Source organism: Symsagittifera roscoffensis, chromosome 8 (assembly GCF_963678635.1).
Source record: "Symsagittifera roscoffensis chromosome 8, txSymRosc1.1, whole genome shotgun sequence".
Lineage (NCBI taxonomy): Eukaryota > Metazoa > Xenacoelomorpha > Acoela > Convolutidae > Symsagittifera > Symsagittifera roscoffensis.
The window spans coordinates 12,363,481-12,380,218 of NC_087069.1; the positions used below are offsets into that span (position 1 = coordinate 12,363,481).

At 36.7% G+C, this 16,738-nt stretch overlaps 1 protein-coding gene across 1 annotated transcript; it reads right to left on the bottom strand.

The window, feature by feature from the left end:
- Positions 1 to 1,005: 1,005 nt before the first annotated feature.
- LOC134852866 (procathepsin L-like) lies at positions 1,006 to 10,349 on the bottom strand. Its single transcript, XM_063868706.1, has 4 exons — positions 9,978 to 10,349; positions 9,210 to 9,525; positions 8,326 to 8,630; positions 1,006 to 1,112 (listed from the first exon to the last, which is right to left on the bottom strand). Exons 1-4 carry the CDS (start codon positions 10,191 to 10,193, stop codon positions 1,017 to 1,019), a joined length of 933 nt encoding a protein of 310 aa, XP_063724776.1. The 5' UTR covers positions 10,194 to 10,349; the 3' UTR covers positions 1,006 to 1,016.
- Between the last annotated feature and the right edge of the window lie 6,389 nt (positions 10,350 to 16,738).

The following is a 16,738-nucleotide window of genomic DNA, read 5'->3' on the forward strand; positions in this document are numbered from 1 at the left end:
TGTGAGAAAGCCTCCTTGCATAAAATGCTATGCCTTAAAAAATGTTCGAAAATATGTACGTCTGGGAAAATTCTAAAAATCACAAAAATTTCACTCATATATTAATAGAGCAATGACTAGGTTCTGGGTGAAGCCTAATTAAAAAAATTTGAAATTACCTATTTCATCTCCCATCACAGCAGCAAATTCAAAAAATTATTAAACAGGAGGCTTTAATTGGGCCTCTCATTTTCACAACGGGACTTGAAACAAGTACCGGACGGGAAACAAAAGATTTTTAAGAACTTTTCTATTTAACAGTTTATTCGATTTGATTTTTATGAAATTGGTTAAAATTGATTGTTTGGACCGATGTTTTTGAATTACAAAACGTTTAGTATTCTTTCCTGTGTAGCAAATTAGAAAATTTTCCAGATTTTTAACAAAATGGTTCTCGAAGTAAGTAGAGTTTAGTCTATATATCACAGGATGCAATAAAAGAAAAAAAATTTTGCTGTTTTGTTTTGAGGCTTGCTTATCGCTATAAAAAGCCCTTGGCTCCTTATCGATATAAAATTCTTGATCTTTTCCTGACAATCCGCACCACGTTTCTGCTGGAAAAAAGTCCTGAATATAATTATGTTTTGAGTTTTAAGGGTTTAATTTTTTTCAAAGATCATTATAAAGTTGTATTATAACTCTAATCATTGTTACTACAGTCGCTTAACTGTTATCCAGATAATGAAACGCTTGAAGACAAATCAAATTAAAGCAACATGAATTTTCATACGTTCAGTTTTTAATTGAACTTGAAATTTAAATTTTGAATATCTGATTAGCCACCATTCATATTTTTTTCTAGTTTCAGTTTTCAGTGTTTTCAAACTACAGGGTACAATGCGTCGGACGCAATCCCACAATTGTTATCTTTGTTTCGTGACATCATAATGTACCCGTCCATTCCCCACCTGGCCCCCCAGCTGTTCTTCACCAGCCAGTAGTCCTCCCCCCTCCCCCTCCCCCCTCCCCCCTCTTCGTCACTTTGGTACACCCCGTAGCCCACTACAAGCACTGCGTGGTCCAGGTAATTGGGGGTCACACCATTTAGAGTAGTAGACTCCGCTTTTGTAGAACTAGAGAAGGAGACATTCCCTTTTTTCAGTCACTTATTGGTAATTTTCAACTCGTTTAGCGGGGTAGAATTCATGAGGGTAAAAATTCAAAATTTAGTGTCGAGAATCATTGAAGAACTATAGAAATAATATCAAAAAAGAGCACAAAGAAAGCAATAAAAATCTTTTCTGGCAAACATAAAAATAGATGACAAATTTTACATCAGCAAAGGAAGAGACTTTGAACAGTGTTGTGAATCATACCATTCTTTTCTTATTCACTTAATTAATCTTAAATTATTTTAACTGGTTAGTTTAGATTTGACCTTCTTATGTTCATTCTCTCCGTCGGAGAGAATGCTCTCTCACTTTTTAATGTTTTAACTTGAGATTAATTCACTTTTTAAACACATTTTATCTGTAACTAAGTAGAATTAGCTGTAACAAAGAAACATTTTATCATGGCGCAGTCAAACAGTAACGAATCAAACGTGAGAGGTATACCTTCATTCTGGCGAAATCACACGGTGGACCCACCAATTCATTGGGAAGAGTGGAGCGATTTATTCCAACAAGCAATAATCGCAAAGGAAAATATCGATATCGAAAATCTTTTGAATCCAACGGAACGATGTCACCCACTCCCTCCAACACTAGAAAACGAAACCGATTCTCAAAAAACATCTCGCTTGGAGAGGCACATCCGCGAGCAAAAGAGATATGACGACGAAGAAATTGTCTCAATAAAGTCAGAAACTAAGAAATTCAACGGCATGGACTAGAAGAGGCGGACAAAAACTCAGGTCCATACTATATTTAGCCCTCGGAAATGAAGGAAAGAAAATATTTGGCCAAAAGTTCACGAGAGTTAAAGTTCTACAAATTTCCTTCAAAGGTATCTGGGAAAACTTGTCTTTAGCATTTGTGAGAACGACAAACGTGACCTTCGAAAGACATAAGCTTTTGAATAGAAAACAGAGAGACAGAGAATTGTTGGAACATTTCTGGTGAGCACTTGCAGAAATGGCAAAAAGATGGGACATACGGACAGGAGAAGATGAGTGGATTCGAGATATATTTATCAGTAATATGAAAAACTCGGATATCCAACGGAAACTTCTCACGGAAACCTTGCCTCCCTTAGAAGCATTAAATGTGGCTTTGATCGACGAAAAAGGTATAACAAACCACATGAAATTGACGAGTACTTTCAAATCCAACGGATACTCTTCCAATAAATCTTTTAATCATTTTAACGTGAAAAGAGAACCCACCTTAAATATCAAAAGGAACAATACGTGTATGAAATGCGGCGGAAACTTTTCCAAAGGACATCTGCCAAAGATACGACCTGTACAACTTGTAAATATCGAGGACATTTTACCAGACTCTTTAAATCACGCCGTAAAAATGTAAATATTGTGGATAGACAAATTGTAAAAAATACAGATTGTAATTATCCTTCGGAACAACCGGATGTTAATAACGACCGTGCTAATAGAGAATGCTGTGGAGTAAGCAACGCATGGTCGGAGTCCGGACAGAGCGATAACGATGATTACTCCGTATTAAATGTGACAACTATCTACGACAACCTAGGAAAAGAATTGAAGAAACTATTAAACATCGGCCTAGGAAAGGAAACCAAGTAATTCTCAACATACAGGTGGATTCAGCTAGTCCCGTGAGTTTCCTCAAACAAAATGTCCTAGATGAGTTGAAGTTACGAGACCCCTATGTGAAGATATATCCAGTGGATCAAACGACTAAAGAACTTTATTGCAGATTTACAGACAAGGCAATCAATATCACTGGAAAGGTAATTTTACCTATTTTCTCAAACGGATGGTCTCACAGGGAATGCCACTTCTTCTTAACAAAAGGACACGAAAGAGACATCTTGGGAAAAGACAATTTGCCAAAAGTGGGAATTGAAGTCTCCCAGAAATATTTCGCGCTCCACACCAACAAGAAAACTTGTAAGTCTATCAATTTGATTTCATCACTTGACAAAGAGAATGAAATAGACATGATTTCCAAAACTTTCAAGCAACTATTCCTTCGGATCGGAAAAATAAAAAATCAAACAAAAAATGACGTACTTCCACGAACCACTAAAACCAATTCAACTAAAGGGCAGGCGTGTTCCATTACATTTACTGGATTCAGTAAAAACTGAATTAAACTGACTCAAATCCCAAGGACATATTAAAAAATTAGAAAATTACGACGAGGACAGATTTATTAGTCCGATAGTTATCACTTGTAAAAAGGACCAATCGATAAAGTTAGCCCTAGATTCAAAATTCATCAACAAACAAATATACAAGAACTAATAACAGATGCCCAATATACACGAATTAGTGAATAAGGTAGCAGCTCAAATTTTTAACAATTTCGCCGGATAAGTGTGGTTCACCAACTTAGATTTAAAGAATGCATATAGTCAACTTTCTTTAGACAATTTTAAACGTAGCCAATGCAATTTTAGCCTGGTAGGCGGAGAAATAACGGGAAAATATCAATTCCTAACTGGTGTTTACGGACTCGGCGATATGCTCAACGGATTTCAAAGAGTCATGGACTCAACACTCGGAAATATTCCTTTTACTAATTGTTATCTGGATGACATTTTAGTGGCTTCTAAACGAAGTTTTATTGAACAAAAAAAAATTTTTTATAAAAATTTATCTAGCGTAGATAGTTACAATTTCGCAGTTAAGTGGTCAAAATGCGACTTTTTCCAAAAAGAAATTGAATGGCTTGGTTTTAAAATATCGAAATCTGGAATTGCTCAATGAATTGGCAAAACCAAAGCGATTAAAGACATCCCAATTCCAAAAAATTTAAAGGAACTAAGATCATTCTTCGGGTCAACAAACCAATACATCAAATTCGTACCAAATTTAGCATTCCTCGGAAGTCTTTTAAGACCCTTTTTAAACAAGAAGTCAATTTTCCTATTGAACGAAGACCATAAAAAAAGCGTTCGATAAGATAAAACTAGAAATAGTTAATCTTACAGAAAACACACATTTTGACGTTAAACGATCCACGAGACTAATAACAGACGTTTCACATAACGGGCTAGGTGCCTCCCTTGAACAACTCAACGATAAGGACTGGAAAACAGTATCGTTTGCTTCAATATTTTTAAATCCTCATGAATCCAAACATTCAACAAACGAATTAGAACTACTAGGAGTTGTATGGGCGGGGGACCATTATAAAAAACATCTCTATGGATCAGAGTTTGAAATTATTACCGACCACAAAGCCCTCTTTTCCGCTTTATCACCTAATTACGGAAATAAATTTTATCATAGTCGGCTAACAAGATGGGTAGATCGTCTTCTACCATTTAATTTTAAAATAAAACATTTAGCAGGAAAAGACATGGGTTTTACCGACCTAGTTTCAAGATCTCCTTCGGGAAAAACAATATCCCCATCACACTATGATGAAGAATTCGTAGTTGCAACTACCAAAAAAATATATAACGCACTCAATCCGTTGGATAGCGATAATCCATTATGTAATTCTATTAGTTCAAAATCGGAAAATTCCAATTACACGAGATTACGTAATCACGTGATAATTACAGCTCTGAATTTCATTAATTAATTTATTTGCAATCAAACGCACCATAGAACCGAACTCTGTAACTCTAAATGCATTCCCTCGGATTTCTCAAACACAGATCCAACTGAAATCTTTTTATCAAATTCAGCTTTTATTTATTTCCTAATTCTTAATTGTAGTTTAATTATTAGTCCTATGGATCTTAAACTTGTAAATATTGTAAATATGTCTAATAATCAAATTTTAGTTAACCCTTCTACCTCCGGCATACAGGTCACAATTGATTTCCAATTTTCTTCTGAACACAAAAAATTAGTGACAAAATATCGAGAAAAATTAAAATTAACCAAAAGATCTTTGGATTTCGGCACATTAGTTAATGCAAAGTTAGTCGCGTTATTAGAAAAAGACGATGAAATGTTAAACCCAATCGTTAAAGCCTCCAGAACAAAGTAAAAATTAATACTAATTGACGTTATTTGTACCATTTTTCTAAAGACCTTCACGAATCGGACGGATTAATATATGTGGATGGAAGATTGGTTATCCCTTTTACACTTCGAAATTCCGTTTTAAAGACGTTACGCGAATCCCAACCCGGCCAATTCGGTATGAAATACTTGGCACAATATATTTGGTGGCCTCACAAAAACCGGCAGATCTACTTCCATGGGAATAACTGTACACAATGCACTCAAACTGGTAAGAATATAAAAGCACTATACCTACCACACAAACTAGTGAACTTTTTACCTTATCAGATTCTAACGAGGAACTCAATCTTGGTTTTGCCGGCCCATTAGACAATACCTGGGGAAAGAACAAATACATCTTTTTATAAATAGACCGTTTCTCAAATTTTCCATCGGCTTAAATTACATCTTCAACGTCATCAAACACGGTAATCGAATTTCCTCAAGATTGTTTTTTATCTCCATGGGAATCCTAATTCTGTTCTTGTCGACCACGCGTCCTGCTTTACTAGCCAGGATTTCAAATTGTTTTGTAATTCTTTTAAAATCAAATTAATTTTTTGTACAGTTGGAGACCATCGTTCTAACGGTCTTGTAGAAAAACTTGTATATACTGTAAAAATTAAATTACTAGCAATGTCACTGGAGCACCAAAATCCTACTTCACAATTCGCTATCTCAAGAATCATCTGGAACTTACGCTCTTCTTTTCAATCAAAAATAAAATGTTTACCGTTCGAAATACATTTTAATAGAAAACCGAACACGATCTGGAAACAATTGGCATCTAGTAAATAATCCGGTGGATTTTTAGACAAAGGGAAGTCAATCTTAAGCAAGGAAAGGGCTCTCGACTGGAACGCCGATGATCGGATCGAAGACGGGTACAAAGACAGTCTAGTACCAAAGAAGAACCAGTCACCACTGGAGAAAGTATACGATTCGGATTACCATACAGCTTCAAAACCTTCTTTTTCCCGAGTGTCTCTAGGCAGCCCGTTTAAAGGTAAATTTTTTTCGAAAGACCAAAAGAAGTATAAACGGAAACCCCTTCTATAAACAATTTGGTCAGAAAATAATAAACGCATCAAAATCTACGGTCGAACTATCCGACGGAAGAGTCATTAGAAAATCGGACATTGCCATCCCGAAGTCTAAATCTTCTACAACCCGTTTGTTTAGAGGGAATATTTCTTTCCCTTCATTTACTAATTTTGATTTTCAAGTAGGTCCAAGAAAGACTAACAAGCCAAAGCCCCAACAGACGCGGAAATTAGGCCCTAAAACGAGACGTCGAATAGAACTGCCTACTACCGTCAATACAATGTCTGGAGGGCAATCAACTAAACCTTACAAGCCCAGAAAAAACCCGAAACAAAGCCTTGACTCCTAACACTGGATATCTAGCAGGTGACGAACCTATGTTCATTCCGTCGGATACATCTGACATTAGTGATTGGGAGTGGATCGCGGGTGGTTTTCCATGCAGGGAAATGATTAGAGAACGTCTCAATTTTAGCGAACAGTCTACCTCATCATTAGATCCTCAAACATAACAAGCTAACATAAAATCTGAGATTTAGATGAACAGCCTCAATCGATAGACCCAGTAGAATGTCCAATCGTTATAATACTAGCAGTTCAAAACAACTCTACGTCCCTCTCACCTAGCAAACCCTCTATTACAGCGACGACACAAGGCTCAAATGCTCCGTTCGATAAAACGAAGGAAGTGGAGGGAGAAATTACAGTCGATTTTCCAATTTTCGAAATCGAAGATTCCTCAGACGAAAATATTATCACTAAGGAAAGTCATCCAAAGTAGACCGCTTTTACCGGTAACGATTTTGAATTAAGACGTTCGAGTCGAAATGTTGGGCCTCCCCAATTCTATGGTAAAAGGTTGTACATAGATATTATAGATGAGAACGACAACCAACCCGGCTCCTCGAAAAACCCCATAACACTGGACGAAAGAGACAGTTCGGGCTCTCCTCCACCAATCAGTACAAAGAATCCCTCGGATATCCAGACTCCTACCTTTGACATCCAATCGGAAGAATGTACATCCTGCTCGGCGTTCTCATCTTCCTCAGAACAAATCTCTCTGATCTTCACGGACGAATCCCAGAGAGACACTGTGAATAGTTTTGATAACTATATAGATTTGGATAGTGAAGATTTCAATGCGGAGTTAGAGAAATTCGTCGAAAGGGACTGTTAAACTAAAACTTAAACTCTTGCTTATACTTTTGTGCTTCCTTACAGTGCTTCTTTATAGTGCAGTTAGAATTCAATTTTATTTGTAGTCAATTGATTATAATCCGCCGGAACCATAATTTGTGCTATTCTCCTTACCAAACAGTCATTCCTTCGGAGTAGCGAAATTTTTACTGTGGTATTGGGCAGTATCAAATTTTTCATTCCTCGGTGGACTCCTTTAGGGGGAGAAAACGGTCAGTTATCGTGTTACGTATTAAAGTTTTTATAGCAGTTTAATTTTTTCCCACTATGGGGAATGTTGTGAATCATACCATTCTTTTCTTATTCACTTATTTAATCTTAAATTACTTTAACTGGTTAGTTTAGATTTGACCTTCTTATGTTCATTCTCTCCGTCGGAGAGAATGCTCTCTCACTTTTTAATGTTTTAACTTGAGATTAATTCACTTTTTAAACACATTTTATCTGTAACTAAGTAGAATTAGCTGTAACAAAGAAACATTTTATCATGGCGCAGTCAAACAGTAACGAATCAAACGTGAGAGGTATACCTTCATTCTGGCAAAATCACACGGTGGACCCACCAATTCCTTGGGAAGAGTGGAGCGATTTATTCCAACAAGCAATAATCGCAAAGGAAAATATCGATATCGAAAATCTTTTAAATCCAACGGAACGATATCACCCACTCCCTCCAACACTAGAAAATCCACCGGAAAACGAAATCGATTCTCAAAAAACATCTCGCTTGGAGAGGAACATCCGCGAGCAAAAGAGATATGACGACGAAGAAATTGTCTCAATAAAGTCTGGCCTCTGAAACTGTCAAAACTCACGCAAAATGTGGTTAGATTAACACAATCTGAGCATATCTGCAGAGAAAAAACCATTAGAGTTACATTCGAGCCGCAGAAATTTTTATAGAAAAATTTAGAAATTGATTAAAACCGGATCACCTCAAATAGGCCGCTCGCATCAATTGCGACTGATATCGGCCCAACATTCGCAGTCGCTTCCTTCAGTTTATCCTCATTTCCTTTCGGCAAACTGACATATCGGCTCATAGTCGCAGCGATAGTGTTACCAGTCTCATTGCAAGTGTGGTTGAAGCCAAATTTGGACGTGTAAGGGTAGTTCACTTCGCTTATGGATCCATGTTGGCGGAGGTAGTGGTATCCCTGTTCGACATAACCCCCTGCACACCCGTAGCAGTATTGGTCACAGTCTACCAGTTGTTGTTCACTTAGACTCACTAAATTACCTGAAAAAATATCAAAAGTACTTTCAAAAAGTTACGCTGGAAAACTAAGTTCTTTCGCAAAAAAAAAGCAAATTCCATCTGTAGTCAGAAATCTTGTAAATTTTCAAACGTGAAATCAAGCAAATTGCTTTTCAATTTATACAACATTTATCCACGATGGGAAAAGGACCAACATACCAGCTGTACGGCTCATCACGGCGAGCCGCTGTTGTTCCCCTGTGTAAGAACTACAAGCAGTTTTTTTTGTTATTTTTCTGGGCTGGGTAATGTTGCCTCACCCTCAAGCAACGAGCACGGATCATGGTGGGCCTCAATCATCTGACCTTTCGTTTGAGAGGCGGAGATGTTGCCACTTCACCACCGCTCCCAACATTCATTCAGACTACTTGTTTTCTTTCGTTTTAGAAGCACTTCGGCCAAATTGAATATCAGTTCGTACTATCAAGACAACATGTTTTCTACAAAAATTTTGATTTTTTGTAGTCTTTTGGTACTTTCACTCCATTATTCGGCATTTTTTTCACAACACTTCTCAACATTTTCTGAAGAAAGATGCTTGATTATCAAAATCAATTGAACCTGTTGCGTTGAAATGCTGCCCTTCTAAGCCGCCAGTTGTCGAAAAAGCCCAACAACTCCCACACTCGTACTGATTCTTCACAGGTGTCACGTAACCCTTGTCCCTCCAATCAACAGTTACAGGTAAATCATCACCTACAGATGAGTCACCATTTCCATTTACGGAAGAAGGCGACGAATCGGAATCGGTTTTGAGTTGTTTTCGGTTTCCGAGATAAGTGGCTGCGAACTCCTCGAATGTCTTGTCGGCGAATGTGTTCAACTCAGTTTTGAAAGTTTCCAAACCGAGATCGTAGCGCATGTTATGAAGGCTGATCTGAACAAAACTGAATTAATGTAAGAGAAATGAAACCTCCAATCTGAAACGTCAATTGAATGGCTATGCTCTGCTGCTGTTAGTAGATTTGAGATTTGGTTCATAGCAGGTTTTCGCAAAACTTGTAAATCACCAGAGAAAAACAAGATCCATAACTGTGCTGAACTGAAAAGGTAGCAATTTTGTTATACAACTTAAACTTGAAATTGAACTCTGAAAATAAATCTATATTGTTCTCTCTGGCAAAAAAGTAAGAGCTGGGTACCAAAATTACCAAGAAACCATTTAATTAATGAGTTTACAGAGTTAACAATAAATGATACCATAAAAAATGTTGGCAAAAAGTCGCTAACCAAAAAAATGAGATTATGAAACCCGTGCTTCGCTTATAAATGCAATTCTAAATATTAAGCAATTACAGCAACAAAATGTTTCAAAACCATCCATCATACCTTTAGCGCGTTTTCCTGCCATTTCTTGTAGCCGAGCTTTTCTTCAGCCACAGAATCATAACTCTTGTGATATTTTAGTTTCCAAGCTTCCCAGACTTCATCCATTTCGGATCTGGATTTCTCCGTTAATGATTCGACAGCACCAACGATAGAAGAAAAAGTAACAAAAAGAAGCAGGGAACTTTTCATATCTGAATGATGATAAGCAAAATTCATGGATCAAGTTATTGGATTCGAAGGTTCCAAGCTACTATAATGTAGATATGTTTTCAAATTCAAGATCAGCAAATAACTAAAACTACGAAGTTTGAACTTGATTTGATTTAGAAACCAGAGCAAACTTGATTGATGGAAGACACTCTAATGTGTTTGATCAACATGATATTGGGCAAGTTGCGCAAATATTTAAAGTTCCGACCGGTTGTTAAGTCCAATTTGTTATGAATGTTTCAGAAAACTTGGATAATCTGAAACGAAAATCAAATTGCTGACATGTTTTACAGATGTCAGGTTGGCAGTTTTGCGAATTCTTAATTTTTAGCAGCATCAAAAGAGATCGGATAAGACCAAGAACTGATTTTTTTTGCTGTTATTTTTTGAAAATGTTTTTTGTGTTTTTTTTTGCTTTTTTTAAGGTAAATTACGATGATTGGGATTCACTGTTTGTTGTGATTCTTACCATTTGTTTTATTTCACTAATTACTTTAAAGTATCTTAACTGGTTAATCTTGATTTGACCTTGCTATCTTCATTCTCTCCGTCGGAGAGAATGACCGCTCACTTTTTTAATGTTTTAACTTAGAGATTAATTCACTTTTTAAACATATCTTATTTGTAACTAAGTAGAATTAACCGTAACAAAGGAACATTTTATCATGGCGCAGTCAAACAGCAACGAATCAAACGTGAGAGGTATACCTTCATTTTGGCAGAACCACACAGTGGACCCACCAATTCCTTGGGAAGAGTGGAGCGATCTATTCCAGCTAGCGATAATCGCAAAAGAGAATATCGACATCGAAAATCTCTTGAATCCAACGGAACGATATCACCCACCTCCCCCAACATTGGAAAATCCGCCGGAAAACGAATCCGACGCTCAAAAAACATCACGCATCGAGAGGAATATCCAAGAACAAAAGAGATTCGATGATGAAGAAATAAAGTTAGAAACCAAGAAATTCAACGGTATGAGACTGGAAGAGGCGGACAAAATCTAAGATCCATACTTTATCTAGCCCTTGGAAACGAAGGAAAGAAAATATTCGGCCAGAAGTTCACAAGAGTCAAAGTTCTACAAATTTCTTTCAAAGAATTTTGGGACAATTTGTCCACAGCTTTTGTGAGAAAAACAAACATAACCTTCGAAAGACACAAACTCTTAAACAGAAAACAGAGGGACAGAGAATCATTAGAACAATTCTGGGGGGCACTGGCTGAAATGGCAAAACGATGTAACATTCCCACAGGAGAAGACGAATGGATTAGAGACATTTTTATTAATAACATGAAGAATTCAGATATCCAACGGAAACTTCTCACGGAAACCTTACCGCCACTAGAAGCCTTAAGCCCTGATTGATGAAAAAGGAATTACAAACCACATAAAGATGACGAGTACTTTTAAATCCAGCGGATATTCTTCCAACAAATCTTTTAATCATTTTAATGTAAAAAGAGAACCCACCCTAAACATCGAAAGAAACAACACATGTATGAAATGCGGCGGAAGTTTTACAAAAGGACATCTAGCGGTTTGCCCTGCTAAAGATACAACATGTACGACTTGTAAATATCGAGGACATTTTACTAGACTTTGTAAATCACGCCGTAAAAATGTAAATATTGTGGATAGCCAAATTGTAAATAATACGGATCATCATTATCCTTCGGAACAACCAGATGTACATATTGACCACGCTAATAGAGAATGCTGTGGAGTAACAAATGCATGGTCAGAGTCTGGACAAAGCGATAACGACGATTACTCAGTATTAAACGTAACAACTATCTACGATGATCAAGGAAAGGAGATGAAGAAACTACTAAATATCGGCTTAGGAAATGAAAACCAAGTAATTCTGAACATACAGGTGGATTCAGCAAGCCCTGTAAGCTTCCTTATTTATTAGTCCGATAGTTATTACTTGTAAAAAAGACAAATCGATAAAGTTAGCCCTTGATTCAAAATTCATCAACAAACAAATATACAAGAACAAATATCAGATGCCTAATATACACGAATTAGTTGATAACGTGGCGGCTCAAATTTCGAACAATTCCGCCGGAGAAGTATGGTTTACAAACCTAGACCTAAAGAACGCATATAGTCAACTCGCACTGGACAATTTTACTAGCAGCCAATGCAACTTTAGTCTAGTCGGCGGAGATATAACAGGCACTTATCAATTTTTAACGGGTTTTTACGGACTCGGCGATATGCCAAACGAGTTTCAGAGAGTTATGGACTCAACTTTGGGAAACATTCCTTTTACAAATTGCTACCTCGACGATATATTAGTCGCTTCCAAAGGAAGTTTTAACGATCACAAGAAAATCGTTTACAAAATTTTATCAACGTTAGACACTTACAATTTCGCAGTTAAATGGTCGAAGTGCAAATTCTTCCAAAAAGAAATTGAATGGCTCGGTTTTAAAATATCGAAATCAGGAATTGCCCCATTATTCGATAAAACCAAGGCAATCAAAGATATACCAACCCCAAAGAATCTAAAAGAATTAAGATCATTCTTCGGGTCAACTAATCAGTACATTAAATTTGTACCAAATCTAGCATCCCTCGGAAGCCCGCTTAGACCTCTTTTAAACAAGAAGTCAATTTTCTTTTGGAATGAAGATCACTCAAAAGCTTTTGTCAAGATTAAATCTGAAATAGTAAATCTTACTGAAAACACTCATTTCGACGTAAAAAAGCCCACGAGAGTAAAAACAGATGCTTCACATAATGGATTAGGTGCATCCCTTGAACAACTTCATGAGAAAGTTTGGAAAACAGTGTCATTTGCTTCAAGATTTTTAAATCCGCACGAATCGAAATATTCAACAAACGAATTAGAGTTATTAGGAGTTGTATGGGCGGTTGAACATTACAAAAATTATCTCTATGGCTCCGAATTTGAAATTATCACCGACCACAAAGCTCTCCTTTCCGCTTTGTCACCAAATCACGGAAACAAAACATACCATAGCCGATTGACAAGATGGGTAGATCGTCTCCTACCATTCAATTTTACTATCAAACACTTAGCGGGAAAAGATATGGGTTTTACAGACTTAATTTCAAGAACTCCTTCGGGTAAAGCAATTCCCTCATCACACTACGACGAAGAATTTGTAGTTGCTACTACCAAAAAAATATATAGTGCACTCAATCCTTCGGATAATGAAAATCCATTACGTAATTCAATTAATTCGATTTCGGAAAATTCCCATTACATGAAATTACGAAATCACGTAATAATCACAGCATTGAATTTCGTCAGCTCTTCCATTTCAATCTGCAATCAAAAACATTATAGAACAGAACTTTGTAATTCTAAATGTATTCCTTCGGATTTCTCAAACACTGATTTTACTAAAATTATCCTATCAAATTCAGGCTTTATCTATTTTTTAATCCTTAACAGTAGCTTAATTAGTAATCCTTCGGATCTCAAACTTATAAATAGTGTAAATATGTCAAATAACCAAATTGTAGTAAATCCTTCCACTTCCGGGATACAGGTCTCTATCGATTTTCAAATTTCATCAGAACACAAGAAGTTAGTAACTAAATTCCGAGAAAATCTCAAGTTACCCGAAAGACCTTTGGATTTAAATACATTATTCAATGCAAAATTGGTCGCTTTATTAACGGAAGATGATGAATTATTAAACCCAATTGTTAAAGCTCTACAGAAAAAAGTAGATAACATCAATGCAAATTCCCGTTATCTACACCAATTTTCGAAAGAACTTCATGAATCCGACGGACTATTATATATTGATGGAAAAATAGTTATTCCGTTTACACTTAGAAACGCCGTTTTAAAAACATTACATGAATCTCACCCTGGCCAATTCGGTATGAAATACTTGGCACAATACATTTGGTGGCCACACATATATCGACAAATTTGCTTCCACGGGATTAATTGCACACAATGCACGCAAACCGACAAAGGGAAGTCGATCTTAAGCAGAGAAAGGGCCCTCGACTGGAACGCTGACGATCGGGTAGAGGACGGATACAAAGACTCCCTCATACAGAAAAAGAACCAGTCACCATTGGAGAAAGGCTATGATTCAGACCTTCCCACTACTTCAAAACCTCAATCAGCCCAAGTGTCCTTAAACAGTCCGTTTAAAGGTCCAAGAAAGTCATACAAATCGAAGACACAACAGACGCGGAAACCAGACACTAAGTCAGGAAGACAAACAGTGTCGCTCACCCCGGTCACCACCAGATCTAGAGGAACGAACCAGCCTTCAAAATCCAACAAATCGAAGAAGAACCAAAATAAAGCCTCGACGTCGAATACTGGATACCTAGCAGGTGACGAATCAATGTTTATTCCGTCGGATACGTCGGACATTAGCGATTGGGAATGGATTGCGGGAGGTTTCCCATGTAGAGAAATGATAAGAAAACGCTTCATTTCAGATAACGACAATTTTAAAAAAGAACCTACCTCATCATTAGATCCTAAAACATATCAAACTAATATAAAACCTGAGAATTTAGACGAACAATCTCAACCCTCGGACACAGCGGAATGCCCAATTAGTATAAAACCAGCACTTCAAACTACCTCACACCCACCTGACGAACCTTCTACGGCTACGACAACGGAGCCGCCAATCATTCCTTCGGATTGGACAAAACCATTGGTGGGAGAAAAACCGGTCGATTTCCCAGTTTTCGAAATAGAGGACTCCTCAGACGAAATTGGAACCAGCGAGGATAGACATCCTAAGGAAACTAATACCACCGGTAACGAACTTATTTTAAGACGTTCAAGCCGAAATGTTGGCCCCCCTAAATTCTATGGTAAGCGATATTTCATAGATATTATAGATGAGCTAGAAAACCAACCAGGCTCCGCTATTATTCCTATATCTCTGGACGAGGATGACAGCTCGAGCTTCCCCACACAAACTTTCAGAGAGAATCCCTTGGATAATCAGACCAACATTTGCAACACACTACCGGAAGACAGTACACCGGACCTAGCTTACACCCAATCTCCTGATCGATTCTCCATCGCCTCTACTGACGATTCTCTGAGAGATGCCGTGAACTGTTTTGAAAATTACATCGACTTAGATAGTGAAATTTTCAACGCCGAGCTGGAAAAATTTATGGAAGGGGACAGCTAAACTCAATCAAATTCTAAAACTCACATTTAGTCATTTATAATCTGTACTAGTATTTTGTCTAAAGCGCAATTAGTGCTTACTTAGCTGTAACTACGGATTACAATCCGCCGGATTTAGGAAATTTATTATCCTCTATAATTTAGTCATTCCTTTGGAGCATCAAAATGACATTTGTTATACTGTGCAGTATTTAAAATTTCATTTTGTCGGACTTCTCGAGAGGGAGAAAAAGGGATTGATAACATGTTAGGTATTATGGCGCTTAGTAACTTAAATTTTTTCCCACTAAGGGGAATGTTGTGATTCTTACCATTTGTTTTATTTCACTAATTACTTTAAAGTATCTTAACTGGTTAATCTTGATTTGACCTTGCTATCTTCATTCTCTCCGTCGGAGAGAATGACCGCTCACTTTTTTAATGTTTTAACTTAGAGATTAATTCACTTTTTAAACATATCTTATTTGTAACTAAGTAGAATTAACCGTAACAAAGGAACATTTTATCACTGTTTTACGATTTTCGATTTATCCTAATAATTTTAGGGGAATTAATTTTAGTTTTTTTGTATTTACGGAATACTAGGCTGACTATTATCGGAAAATACAATAGTTCCATACGCAATTACCACTAAAAGCACCAAAAGTTTAAAAAATTTCGAGCACAAGAAACTTTGACCTCTCATAGCAGTTCGAGTTCCGACTAATGTAAGTAATCGTATTACGTGATTCTTCCTGACATTTTCCCCTCCCTTTAAGTTACTATGAGCACACAGTTCGAAAGACTCCTCAATTTAGCAACACAAACTAATTTTTTTCTTAGAACAAACATTCAGCAGGCAATCAACAAAAGTAGTATATAGATGTTTAATAGGAAAATTTTCACTAAGTCTTCATTGTTTGAATGAAAAAATTAATATGAAGGAAGAAAGGACTTCTAAAGGTTCTTTTAGTGAATTTTAACCTGAAATTTTAACTTTTTTCTCAAATTTTTATAAAACTTGAGATTTCATTTAATTGTTTTTATTGTTTTTTTCCAAACTTTCAAAAGTTTTGAAAGGTCTTCAGAAATCTCTATATTCAATTTTTAACGGTCTCAATTTTGATCTCGCAATGCAAATCATACTGTTTCAGTAATGTGTCAGCAAAAATTCATTGCCAAGTCAGACTTTCTTGACTTTATTTCTGATACGGGATGAATTCAGATATCAGTATCGCAGAAATGTAGCAATAGTGATCATCATTGTTTTTTATGTTATTTATCAGTTCAAAACAGTGAAGTTACCGAGATAATCATTGTTCCGATTTTGGAGCAAAGTGACGGAATATTTGTGCTCGGACGGCTTTTCTTATCCAGACAAATTTCGACTTTTTAACTAGCCAT